At 45.0% G+C, this 11,165-nt stretch overlaps 2 protein-coding genes across 3 annotated transcripts; both read right to left on the bottom strand.

The window, feature by feature from the left end:
• Nucleotides 1-335: 335 nt before the first annotated feature.
• LOC125507223 (GATA zinc finger domain-containing protein 10-like) lies at nucleotides 336-3,357 on the bottom strand. Its single transcript, XM_048671874.1, has 2 exons — nucleotides 3,140-3,357; nucleotides 336-1,542 (listed from the first exon to the last, which is right to left on the bottom strand). The coding sequence occupies exons 1-2, from the start codon at nucleotides 3,218-3,220 to the stop codon at nucleotides 595-597; spliced, it is 1,029 nt and encodes a 342-aa protein (XP_048527831.1). The 5' UTR covers nucleotides 3,221-3,357; the 3' UTR covers nucleotides 336-594.
• A 2,228-nt stretch (nucleotides 3,358-5,585) lies between these two features.
• Nucleotides 5,586-9,481, bottom strand: LOC125507220 (TATA-box-binding protein 2). 2 transcript variants are annotated; one of them, XR_007282848.1, is made up of 9 exons: nucleotides 9,166-9,481; nucleotides 8,105-8,192; nucleotides 7,442-7,513; nucleotides 6,892-6,942; nucleotides 6,769-6,813; nucleotides 6,588-6,680; nucleotides 6,357-6,458; nucleotides 6,113-6,283; nucleotides 5,586-5,982 (listed from the first exon to the last, which is right to left on the bottom strand). XR_007282848.1 is itself a non-coding variant. In XM_048671871.1 (9 exons), the coding sequence occupies exons 1-8, from the start codon at nucleotides 9,240-9,242 to the stop codon at nucleotides 6,209-6,211; spliced, it is 603 nt and encodes a 200-aa protein (XP_048527828.1). In that variant the 5' UTR covers nucleotides 9,243-9,481; the 3' UTR covers nucleotides 5,586-5,982; nucleotides 6,207-6,208. The 2 variants fall into 2 exon arrangements, 1 of the variants encoding a protein (XP_048527828.1); XM_048671871.1 differs by having other exon boundaries at nucleotides 6,207-6,283.
• Between the last annotated feature and the right edge of the window lie 1,684 nt (nucleotides 9,482-11,165).

The following is an 11,165-nucleotide window of genomic DNA, read 5'->3' as shown; positions in this document are numbered from 1 at the left end:
CTCATTTGCACACCAGCAAAAGCACACACCCAGCCCTCACAAGAAAATTTGATAAATCCAATATAAAAACAACTGTGAGCATGAACATACACAACGCATGCAGAACACAAGATCTTTTATCCAGTGTTTTTTATCTGCATGTCAAGTGCTGTGTGTGATCATGCATGCTGGGTAGAGACTTCTCTAGCAAATCCAACAACCAAACTAAACAAAACTCTGTTCCAGACTAGAAAAAAGTCACCAATGCCCAGGATCACGAGATGCAAAACAGCAATGCAGCAGGGCTGCTCAACTTCAGCCCTGCAAACAAAACTCGGAAAGGGGACAGGAAAACGTAGCATAACATCGCAATATAATGGCAGGCATAATATTGTATCAACCAACCATAAGTGACGACGAATCCAGGACTAGAGAAATGGTTCTCTCGAGCGAAAGACTGACTGCTAGAGCTAACAAGGAGTTTCAACTGAGACCTAACTGGGTTTTCGCGTTCGATTCTTTCCTCCTGACTGATGATCTACATGACTACGGCCCAATGGCCTCTAAGACCCGATGCGACAGACTCAGGAGATGCTCCTGACCAGCGGCAGAAGCTCACATATCCGAGTGCGAGTACTCATGCTCGTGCTCGTTCTCGACACTCTTCCTCATCTGCATCACCTTCTTGTGGGAATTGGAGTGCATGAAGCTCACGAAGGTTGGGCTGTTGGCAGGCCTGTACTCTGGCAGCAGCCTGCCGGACTTGTACCTCACGCCGCACGCGTTGCATAGGGTCTTGGGCCCTAGAGGGCCGCTCCTCCACTGTGGCGTCGTGTGGGACAGGCAATGGGTGCACCGCTTCACTGGCTCCTCTAGTGGGACCTCCTCATTCACATATGTCTTCTTGGTCCTCCTCTTGCCCTGCTCGTCTACAAATGAAGTCTTCTTGATCCTCCTCTTCTCCTGCGGAGGCTCCTCATCATCTCCATAGTATGTGGTCTTCTTGATCTTCCTCTTATCCTGCCCCCTTCCGTGATCTTGTTCTTCGTCAACTTGTTGGCCGCAGCGCTCCAGTTTGATGAACCCGTTCCCTGCCTTGAGCCTCAGGCTACACGTGTTGCACAATAATGCCCCTGATGGACCGCCCTGCCACTGCTGTGGTGTTTGGTTGGAGTTGGACAAACAAATGTTGCACCTCATCACCACCTGTTCTTGCTTGAACTGCACAGTGTAGGGCTTATATTCTTCCTCGTTTTCCTGCTCCGGTTTTTGGACAAGTTCTTGGTCCTTGTCTTTCTTGGGGAGGATGAGCTCACTCTCTGCTAGCCAATGCTTCTGATCAAGTAGTAGTGGTGGCTCAACAATCAGGAAATATTCTTCATCGCTATCTCTTATAACAGAGGCCAGGCTTCTCTTCTTTCTTCTGGCATTGGAAGATGAAGGATGTGGCAGCTTCGGGTTTACAGATGCTTGTTCTTCGGAGACAGGGTACGATGCAGGGTTAGACAAGCAGTCCTCTAAATAGATGGAGACCCACTCTGTCCTGCTGCTGTCTTCACTTTCCTGCAGATCAAAAAAGAGTAGCATGGCACGTTTAGACAAAATGGCCAAACTGATTGTCTAAGAATATATCACTAAATGGAATTACACAACTGCAAGGAAATCTACTTCTCATAGAGGTCCTGTTCTATTGTTTTTGCCAAGAAGCAAGCATGTGAGGATGAATAAAATGAATGGAATGCATAGGGAAGCCTTAATGGACTAGGGACTGTCATTGGCAATATGGTTCCCAAACAAAGAGTAGTAGAAGTATGGAGTAACAAAATTTCCAAACAGATTACTGCATAAAACTACTATCGAAGAACAAACAGTCCTACAGTCAGCATCCTTTACTTTTTGAACTAATTCCTTAAGTCCACACCATCAATCAACAGAAAATTTGCTTTGGAGGCATTCGAATTGGCAAGTGATACTTGAGTTCAGATTAAGTTACTGGAACGAAACTAAAAGTCATGCTTTTACAATGCAATTAAACACCGTGGAACAGAAACCACCATGGCAGTTTCTCACAACAGGATGCAATTAAACAGTTCAGTAGTCCACGAACTTCAGTCAACGCTAAATATGAGGAACATAACTGATGCATTTCCTAATAAGTGATACAATGGATGGGATGTTTCCTTGAATTCTGCAAGGAGTTACAGACCAAACCTGAAGAACCCTTCAGACAAAATTGAGATGCTGACTGCCATTACCTATACTTTTCCAGTCATAAGGTTTCCACACGAATTGATACAAAAGAAAAACTACAATATCTCTGTCACAATCTTGCATACGCATCGTCTCACAGCGGCCAAAAGGATATTAACGGTGGATGCGCCTATGCAACGACAATGACAGGAGGGAAGGAACATATGCACATCGACATTGATTCAAGGCCATAAGAGCACACGCATTACTTTTCCTCTTCCGTGACATCACATCGAAAGGGGCACATAATACTTTTCCCCAATGGATAATTGAAAGAACGCGATGAACCTGACACGAACCCTAGTAGGGGGGGTAAAACAATTATTGCACGGTCGCTGGAAAAAAATCCCCCCTCGGCGGGCGGCAGTTACCATTGAATGAATTGCTCAAGAAATTGAAAGCTTCTTCCCTCCCAACCAAAGCAATATTCTCCTAATAATAGACACAAACGTGAACAGAAGGACTCCTCCACGGGAGAAGACCAAAACAGTAAAAGTAACACGGGAACAGAGCCGCCATTTCTTTTTTCCCTTTGCGTTCCAAACATTCAAGAGGAATTTCATCCTAAAGGGAGGGGGAACACAAGCAAGAAACCGGCGAGACCACCTAGGGTTCAAGGAATCACACACGGACCAGCCTAAACCCCCATAATTCTTGAGCAGGCGGCGGCGGCGGCGGCGCCTAAACCCCGCAAAATATTGCTCTGCAAAAGCGCAACCCGGAAGACATCCAAGAAAGCATTCAGAAACCAAGAACCCCTGGTTCTCGGGCATCTTCCCTCCCGACGAAGCAACCAAAACCCCCGGTTCTTGGCCGGGGGGAACAAGTCCTATTCGCAGGGGAACAAACAATCAACCGGAACAAGCGGGGAAGAAGGGGGGGAAAGGGGGTGGTAGGAAAAGAAACCGACCATGGCGGGCTCCTGGGGAAACATGTCGCCGAGGGCGGCGGCCGCCGCCGCCGCCGCATTCGGCGGGTGGTGCACGTCCATGCCCCGCCGCCCCCAAACCGGTGGAGTGGAGAGAGGAGATAGAGGGGAGGGGGGAGGGAGGCCGGGTAGGGATTCCGCAAGAGCTTTCTTTTGTTTCCCAGCGGAGGTTTTTATGGGGAAGAGGAAGGAAAAGAGAGCGCGTTGGGGTTACGATTGAGGGGGGGAAAGGGCCGGTTTTTACCGTGCTGGGAGGGCAAGGCCCAGCAAAAAGTTGCCCCCTTTGCCTCTCTTTTGCTTAGCCCTGAGGTTTTAGGGTTTGTTGTTTACAATGGACTCACTGGTTTCGTCGGTTGCACACAACATGGGTTCAAAAAGGGGAAGTTTTATTTGTTTGTTTGTGTGTGTGTGTGTGTGTGTGTGTGTGTGTGTGTTTCACATGACAATTGTGTTTGGGTTGTTGTGGGTTTTATCCATCCACATGAGGAGATAAGATGATGATACTGTGAAGTTTATCTTGAGGGAGAAAAGATTTCATGGGAGGTTAAGAAAAAGAGAATTTGTTGATTGTGGAAATGCATCTAATGGTTTTTTGATGTAATTCACACACAAAATTTGTTTTTGGATATACTTTGCATGATATAATTTTTTTTGTCTGGCCAGCAAAGTTATTTCTTAGGATTCTGATGGTTATGTTTGGGTAAATTTGACGTGATCAAATACTTCGATTGGTTGTTGTTCGGTTTGTATCTCATTGGTACGATAAGATAATAACCTTGTGTGGTTTATCTCGGGGGAAAACCGCGGGAGGTTAGGGCATCGAAACACTGCTAAACGTTCGGACACTTTGTGTCATCCAACGTCATGCATCAAATGTTTGCGGACCGTTTCTATGTTTAAAAATTACACTAATCAGAAGCAAAGTTGGGGAAGGTTTGTCGGCGTCCGGATAGCCGCCACATAGGCATAAAGACAACCAAGGCCCCCACAAAAACCCTATACGGAGCGCCACTTTTCTCACTCCATCCCTCCACCCTTGCTCTGTACCGCGTAGACTGAGACTGATGTCGCCACTGTATCACCCACTCCGCTGCCCAGGCCTTGCCGGACCTCCACCGCTCCACCCTGGGCAACAGCCCCGACTTGACGGCGCCTCCTTTCCACCCTTGGTTCGGTCGTTGCCCAGGTACCCTTTGCCCCCTGCACATTGCGGTCCATGGCGGACACCACCCCCGACAAGTGTTCGGTCAAATGCCATAGCCATTTTTATTGATGTTTTTGTTGTTTATTTTGAAGCAAACATGATGAACACTGCGACTTTTGAAGAATTTATTCCAAATGCATATTCACCATCGAGTAACTCACGAGCAGTTTCAGAATTATCCACTTGAGCATTTGTGTGCGCTTCGGGAGGGGGGGCGACTAAAAAAATTGTCTGGATAAGTTGAATTCAAATTTGAACTATTTTAGGGGAAGACTTCATGTTTGAATTGTAATAATTATTTTGAGTTGTTGTTGCATTGCAATATTTGCACATCATGATCATAGATGAAGGATGATATTTATCTTTTAGTTATGTTGAGTGCTCTGCATATATGATAAAAATAAGCAGGGACCGACATTTGGTGCACCGGGTTAGATGAGCTTCTGCTGTCCGTGGTGTGCGCGGACGTTTGGGTGTCCGGTTTGGTGGACGGCGTCGGAGATGCCCTTAAGCAAGAGATTTGTGCTAGATATGGTGATGCATCCAGTGATCTCTGAATAAGTGTGCACCATAAATGCATTTTAAATTAGCAGCAACATTGTTTAGTAAGCATCGGAATTTCAATTTTTGTTTCAGATAAAATCAATAAGGTATGATAATATTTTTAATTATTACTTCGTCAAGAAGTTTCTTCCATAACAAGTAGACTATTATTTTTATTAATTAATACCGGATTGGGATTTGAATTTAAATCCTGCAAGAATATACCGGATTGTCATGAATGAATTGAGATTAATGGAGAAATCTGCAGCGTATCTTTGGTTCGATCTGTTGCTCCTTTGCCCAGTTTTGCATTACATTTATTCTTGTGTCGGCCGTATGAGCTAGGACAGAAACAGAGGCAGTGAGCCCTTTCAATTTTTCGTACTGTTTTCCCTCCTTCCCTTCCCTTTCATCACACGCAACGCAAGCAGAGAGAAATGAAGGGGCCACACTCGTGTGTGAATTGCTCTTCATGCTGTCATGAATTTTTGTGAGTATGTGCAGCTTTTCTTGCTCTTGTGATTTTTGTAACTTTATCATTGTTTTCAATGCTGATGGATGGATTCTGGTTGAAAAGGAGAAAAAGGCAAGCATTACAGAATTTTTCAGCAAATGTTAAATGGCCGATTTAAGTCATTATGTCCTTACCGAAATGCAACTGACTGAGACAACGCAAACGGATAGAAATAACACAAACTTCCTCTTGCTATCTGGCTCGACATGAAGCCCTCTTTTTAACAGGGCGCAAAAGCGTCTACAAGTACATATACATTAGCTGGCCTTTTCATCATCAGGAGAAAAAGGCTCTAGAATCCAGGAGCAAAATTTGCTTGGGTTTTACTCAACTTCCACAAGAGTGTTTCGAGTGAGGAACGATGACAGAATAGGCCCTGCGATGATCAACCATGATCCATCACAAAAAGAAGACCCTAGTCGATTACGACAACAGGTACTTTAAATCTGATGGACAGTAATATATATATAGGTTCCACCGGAAGACAGGCTATGCCTAGACTTTGTGAGGTTGGAGCTGGCAGCAAGCAACAATATCTCCAATTCTGCGTACTTAAAAAGTCACCTGCACACAGAAGAGACGGCGTCCGCACTATTAGTTTCTGAAAGTAGCCACTCATCGCAGTCCAGGAAACACCGCAAACAAAAATAGAACAAGCACCAGAGGCACTGAGCAGCAAAAGGGACAAATCCACCTTTAGTGGCCCAACTTGTCAATGGAACATGGCATTTCCTATCCTATTCCCAACATAGCAATGTCCATTAAACATGCACTCTCAGGAATTATACCATCATTGCTGCACTTTTCTGAACTCCGTCAGGACAGGATATATGTTCTCGAAGGCAGTGTATGTCTCTTCTCTCACCTACAAAGAGAATAGCTTAGACATAGCACCATTATTGAGTAATAGGAAAAACCCAAGGGAAATGACTACCGACCTTTGCTCCAGTCAGAACAATCTTGCCAGAAACAAAAATTAGGAGGACAATCTTTGGCTGCCTCATCCGGTAAATCAGACCAGGAAATAGCTCTGGCTCATACTGTCAAGCAACCGTATAAAATATCAGTTCCAAAACAAGGAAATAGAGAAGTTCCAAGAAAGAAAGAAAAATACTGCCCATGATAAAATAGTGCTAACGGAAACCACAGAATTCAACTTGGTAACTTACACTTGAGAAAGCGCCATGGGAATATGCGAGGCCCTCAAGCCTGATAGGGAATTTGACATCACAAGAGGCAACAATATTCTGGATCTTGAAGTCCTGACATTACAGGATTAACAAACGTTCAGCAAACAAGCAATTATCAAGGTATGAACATGCACACTTTACACAAGTATGGGATGGGTACCTTGAATTTTGCAGGAAAGCCAAGCTTCTGGATTATACGAGCATACTGAAAACAGGAAAACATTTACAATTTGAGAACCTTTTGCCTCTGATATGTATGAAAGGAAAGAAAGCTAGACAATACCTTTCTAGCTGCAAGTTTAGATTGCTGTTCACTTTTTGCTCCAGTGCAAACCTGATAACACAGCAATGGTATACTTTGCATCAGCGTGTAATTAGGAGGATAAGACTACACTAAGACCATAACTCTCTGGTATAACTATCAAATCCACTTCCCAGAAAACGTTAACAAAGTCAACTGAATCAAAACATTTTTGCAGGTTTCCATTATAGTGAATGGGACCAACTGATACCCAAGGAATTTGAATTGAACTCAAGTATCAACCCAATCTCAACAAATCTTTACTTTACTTTCCAGTGGCTGAAGATGATATTGAGAGGGTCTTTACTGATCAAAAACATTTATTTCAGACATATAGCTAATGAGAAAAATATGTATCGAGCCCTAACCGCTAGTGTCCATGAGGATCTTGCATTGAATTTCAGCAGTCCGCTGACTGCAGCATGAATAGCTACTCATATGCGCGTACAATACCAGCTCCAACGTCATTAAGTAAATAATCAAACTACAAGAGAACATATTCTGCATCAGATGTACATGAACTTGGCCTTACCATTTTTCCTGAAGCAAATATCAATGCGGTAGTTTTTGGTTCTCTTATCCGCATGATAACTGCAGCAAAACGCTGTTCAAAATAGAATGTCAGCAAAGAGAAGCATAACATATATGCTGCTGTAATGCAAAAGACAAGAGCAAATGTTCATGGTTACATGATTTGTTTTTACCAAATAAATTTTACATAATAGAAGAGATCATACTAACCTAGAAATACTACCGATTATCACATAGAAGTGCATGTTTTAAACAGCACTAACTTTATTCAGTAGATCTCTCTAAAAAAAAACTTTATTTAGTAAAACGCAGAATAGAGCAGACAGCAGAGCAGCCATGTCCCATGTATCATACATTCATAACCTTAACCTCATGCAAAGCCTAAAGGTAGTTAAGTACACAGTCTCAACCCACCATTGTACCAAATCCTATTTAGTAAGCGGTTCTCTAGTTTCTCAGCAAACGAGCACAAATTCAGAAAGTCTCAAATCTTTTACCAGGCTATCCACCGTCTACACAGCCAAATAAAAGATTCAAAAAGACATGCACGCCACAATAGACTTGTGGATGCTAGCAAAGTAATAAAACTTGGACGTTTTCAGAAATATAGCACATAAGAGAACACAAAAACATCATGAAGAATGTATTAGGATAATGATTTCACCTTGGGGTTATACTCTGCATTTCGTGCCTGGAGAGCTATTGCTTTCAGGTCCAATTTACAGTCCAGGTTGACCGTCGACACAATATTCCTGTCATCAAATCAAACACCAGAAGGCAGAGTACACCCAGGAGCGTTAATCTTCGTACTTGGGTAGGAAAAAAGGCCACACCACAAAACACTATCGCCCCCAAAAAGCAACATTGCAGCATGGTAAAATGTCCAGCGAATTAGAACACGCTGCACCGACCGGACCAAGTTGGCACAAAGTGGATGACTTGGCATGCTAGATAGACTAACTGCAGAGCAAGTAGACGCAAATATAGATCAGAATGACTCATTTTAAGAGCTGGCAATGAACACAGTGCAAAACTGCACATCATTCACATTCAACTATCCATATGTAGCACCAAACTGCTATTCGTGCATCTCAAGTTCCATGCATATGCATTCCAGAGCATTTAAGCCACGCCGTCGCACAAATTTCAAACCCGGTGACCCCCGACACAAGTTATGAACCCGCTGTCGTTTAGCATTCAAGTTCCCTGCACATGCATTCCAGAGCATTTAAGCTACACCGTCGCGCGAATTTCAAACCCGGTGACCCCCGACACAAGTTATGAACCCGCTGTCGTTCAGCATTCAAAGTTCCATGCATATGCGTTCCAGAGCATCTAAGCTACACCGTGGCATGAATTCCAAATCCGGTGACAAATTATGACACAGATAACATCTACACAGATATCATCTGAACCAAACCTCTACATTGGTTTATTAATGTATAATTTTCAGTGAACCAATCTCGTCAGATTTACGATTTCATTTGGTCGTTCTCTAGAAACCCCTGTCCCCTTCCCTCTTTGGAAAGAAAAGAAAATCAGATCGAACCGAGCCGTGCTCGTCCACCAAATCGACCGCGCCCAATTCAGCAACAGCTCGCTCTATCAAAGTCAACCCTGTCAAAGGGAGGGAGGGAGGGGCCAAGGGGCGCGCGCCGCCGACGGAACCCACCCCCGGCCGACGGCTGTGAAAGCTGAGAGACGGGGACGGGGGGCGGGACTTACTGGAGCGTGGGGATGATGCCGGAGGGGTGCTTGGTCAGATCCACCGGCTCGCTCCCCTCCAGAGCCGCCTCCGCCATCCACCGCCCCCCGCCGCCGCCCCTGGTACCAGCCCCGGCCCCGCGGGAGGAGCCCGGTCCGGGCGCGCCGAGGGAGGAGGCGCCGGTGTGATTCCCGCGGGGAAGACAGAATTCGAAATCCGCGGTGTTTTATAGAGATCGGGGAGAGGGGATCGGAGGAGGCTGCCGCTCGCCTAGGGTTTGGTCGTCGGCCTTCCGCGAGGTTGGTGCGGGTGGGGGTGGGGGGTGGGGGTATGCGGAGGGGGTACGGGAGACAGTCGGTTGTTGCGGGGGGTGGGTATTTATAGGCCCAGCGAGGTGACCGGCTCTGGCCCGTCCCGATTTCGACTCGTGTATGCAGCTCTCACCCGGAGATTACACAATTTGCAAGCACTAATATCTTTCTTTTGCGAGGCAATTTTGTACTAATAGCCCATTGACAGGCAAAACATACTGTAAAAAGGAGAGCGATCGCTGATAAAGTTGTCGCCAGAATGTCAGGATGAGAAATAAAAAGATCCGGACGTTACCTGGAAGAGTTCCTCTTGCCGAGATAGTTCGTCTTCTCTCTCGAAGGGTTTATAGTTGCGTGAGCAAGTTACCATCATTCATATTGGCGAGGCATTGCGATTTTTTTCTTACTTGGGTATGTAGTTATCATCTAATTGATGCCTGAGCAAGTAAACGCTCGCTTGCCTTTTCACGCGCACAGCCACCTCCATTTTCTGGCGGGTTTATTTTTATCTGCATTAATGTGTTGTTTACACACATATACACTCCCTCTGTTCAGTGAAAAGTGTGATATAAATTTTTTAGGACAAATTATAAAGTGGAGTAGAAAAATGCATTGGAAAGATGCAAGCCGCCATCTCTCTTCTTTTTAATTACCCCCCCCCCCCCATGAGTTAAGTGCATGTAGAAATTAAGGAGTTCATGTGTAGAATGTTATTGGTCTTGATTACCGTGTGATAAGAGAGAAACATTTTTTTCTACTTTAAAGTGCATTGGAAAGATAGAAGTAAATTCTTTTGTGGACAACTTTAAAGCTAAATGTACACTCTTCATTGGATGGAAGGGGTATGTTACATATATAACAAAATGATATCGCCGTGCATGATCTACATATTTTTCTCGACTGGATCGATGTCGAATAGGACTGTGGCATAGTATTGCTTTCAATTATTTGGATCTACATATTTATGACTCGGATTGTGTCTTCTTAAACAGGCACATATAAAACCGAATAGAAGTGTCACAAAAAAAATGTATGCCTTGTATGGGCTTCTAGCAACATGGCTTGGTGTCCTTGAAATTTTTGATCTTACAACTTTGAATTTCTCTTACAAGGATGAAATGATGATGGATGTAAAAGGACCAAAACTAAGAAGATCTTCGGTGGTTCTTCAGATCTCCTCTTTATCTGTTCTAGTAGTGGTGGCGGCCTCTAGGGTTCTCCAATGCGTGTCCACCCTTCATGAAAGTGTCTTGTATTGATATGGTGGAGCTCCAGGCAGGGCCGGCCCTGGGGCATGGGCAGAGGGGCGGCGGCCCAGGGCCCAGGCTGAAGGGGGGCCCATGATGTGTATACATATAGAGTATAAGTAAGAAAATAGATAAGGAAAAAATTGTGTGGAAAAATAAATGAGATGTGCTTGGCCCGTCAGGTAGCTAGGTAGAAAGTTAAAAAAAAGGTAGCTAGGTAGAGATTAGCGAAGCATCACGACGGCCGCACGGCGCACGCGTATACATGTGAAACAAATCAATCGGAAGATCTGGCTTGTGCCTTCAATCGTCGGTTCGTCTTTCGTCGTATCGTCGGCCCGTCGCTCCGCCGCTAAGCACCTTGGCCACTCGTTGTCGCTGCTACGCGCGGCAGTCCGGCAGACTGTTGTTGCGCTGTGCGGCCGTGCCGGCAACCCGGCCATCCGGCAATAGGTTAATACG

Source organism: Triticum urartu, chromosome 5 (genome assembly GCF_003073215.2).
Source record: "Triticum urartu cultivar G1812 chromosome 5, Tu2.1, whole genome shotgun sequence".
Classification (NCBI taxonomy): Eukaryota; Viridiplantae; Streptophyta; class Magnoliopsida; order Poales; family Poaceae; genus Triticum; species Triticum urartu.
Note: the sequence above shows the minus strand (reverse complement) of the source record. Positions and strands in the feature narration are given on the sequence as shown.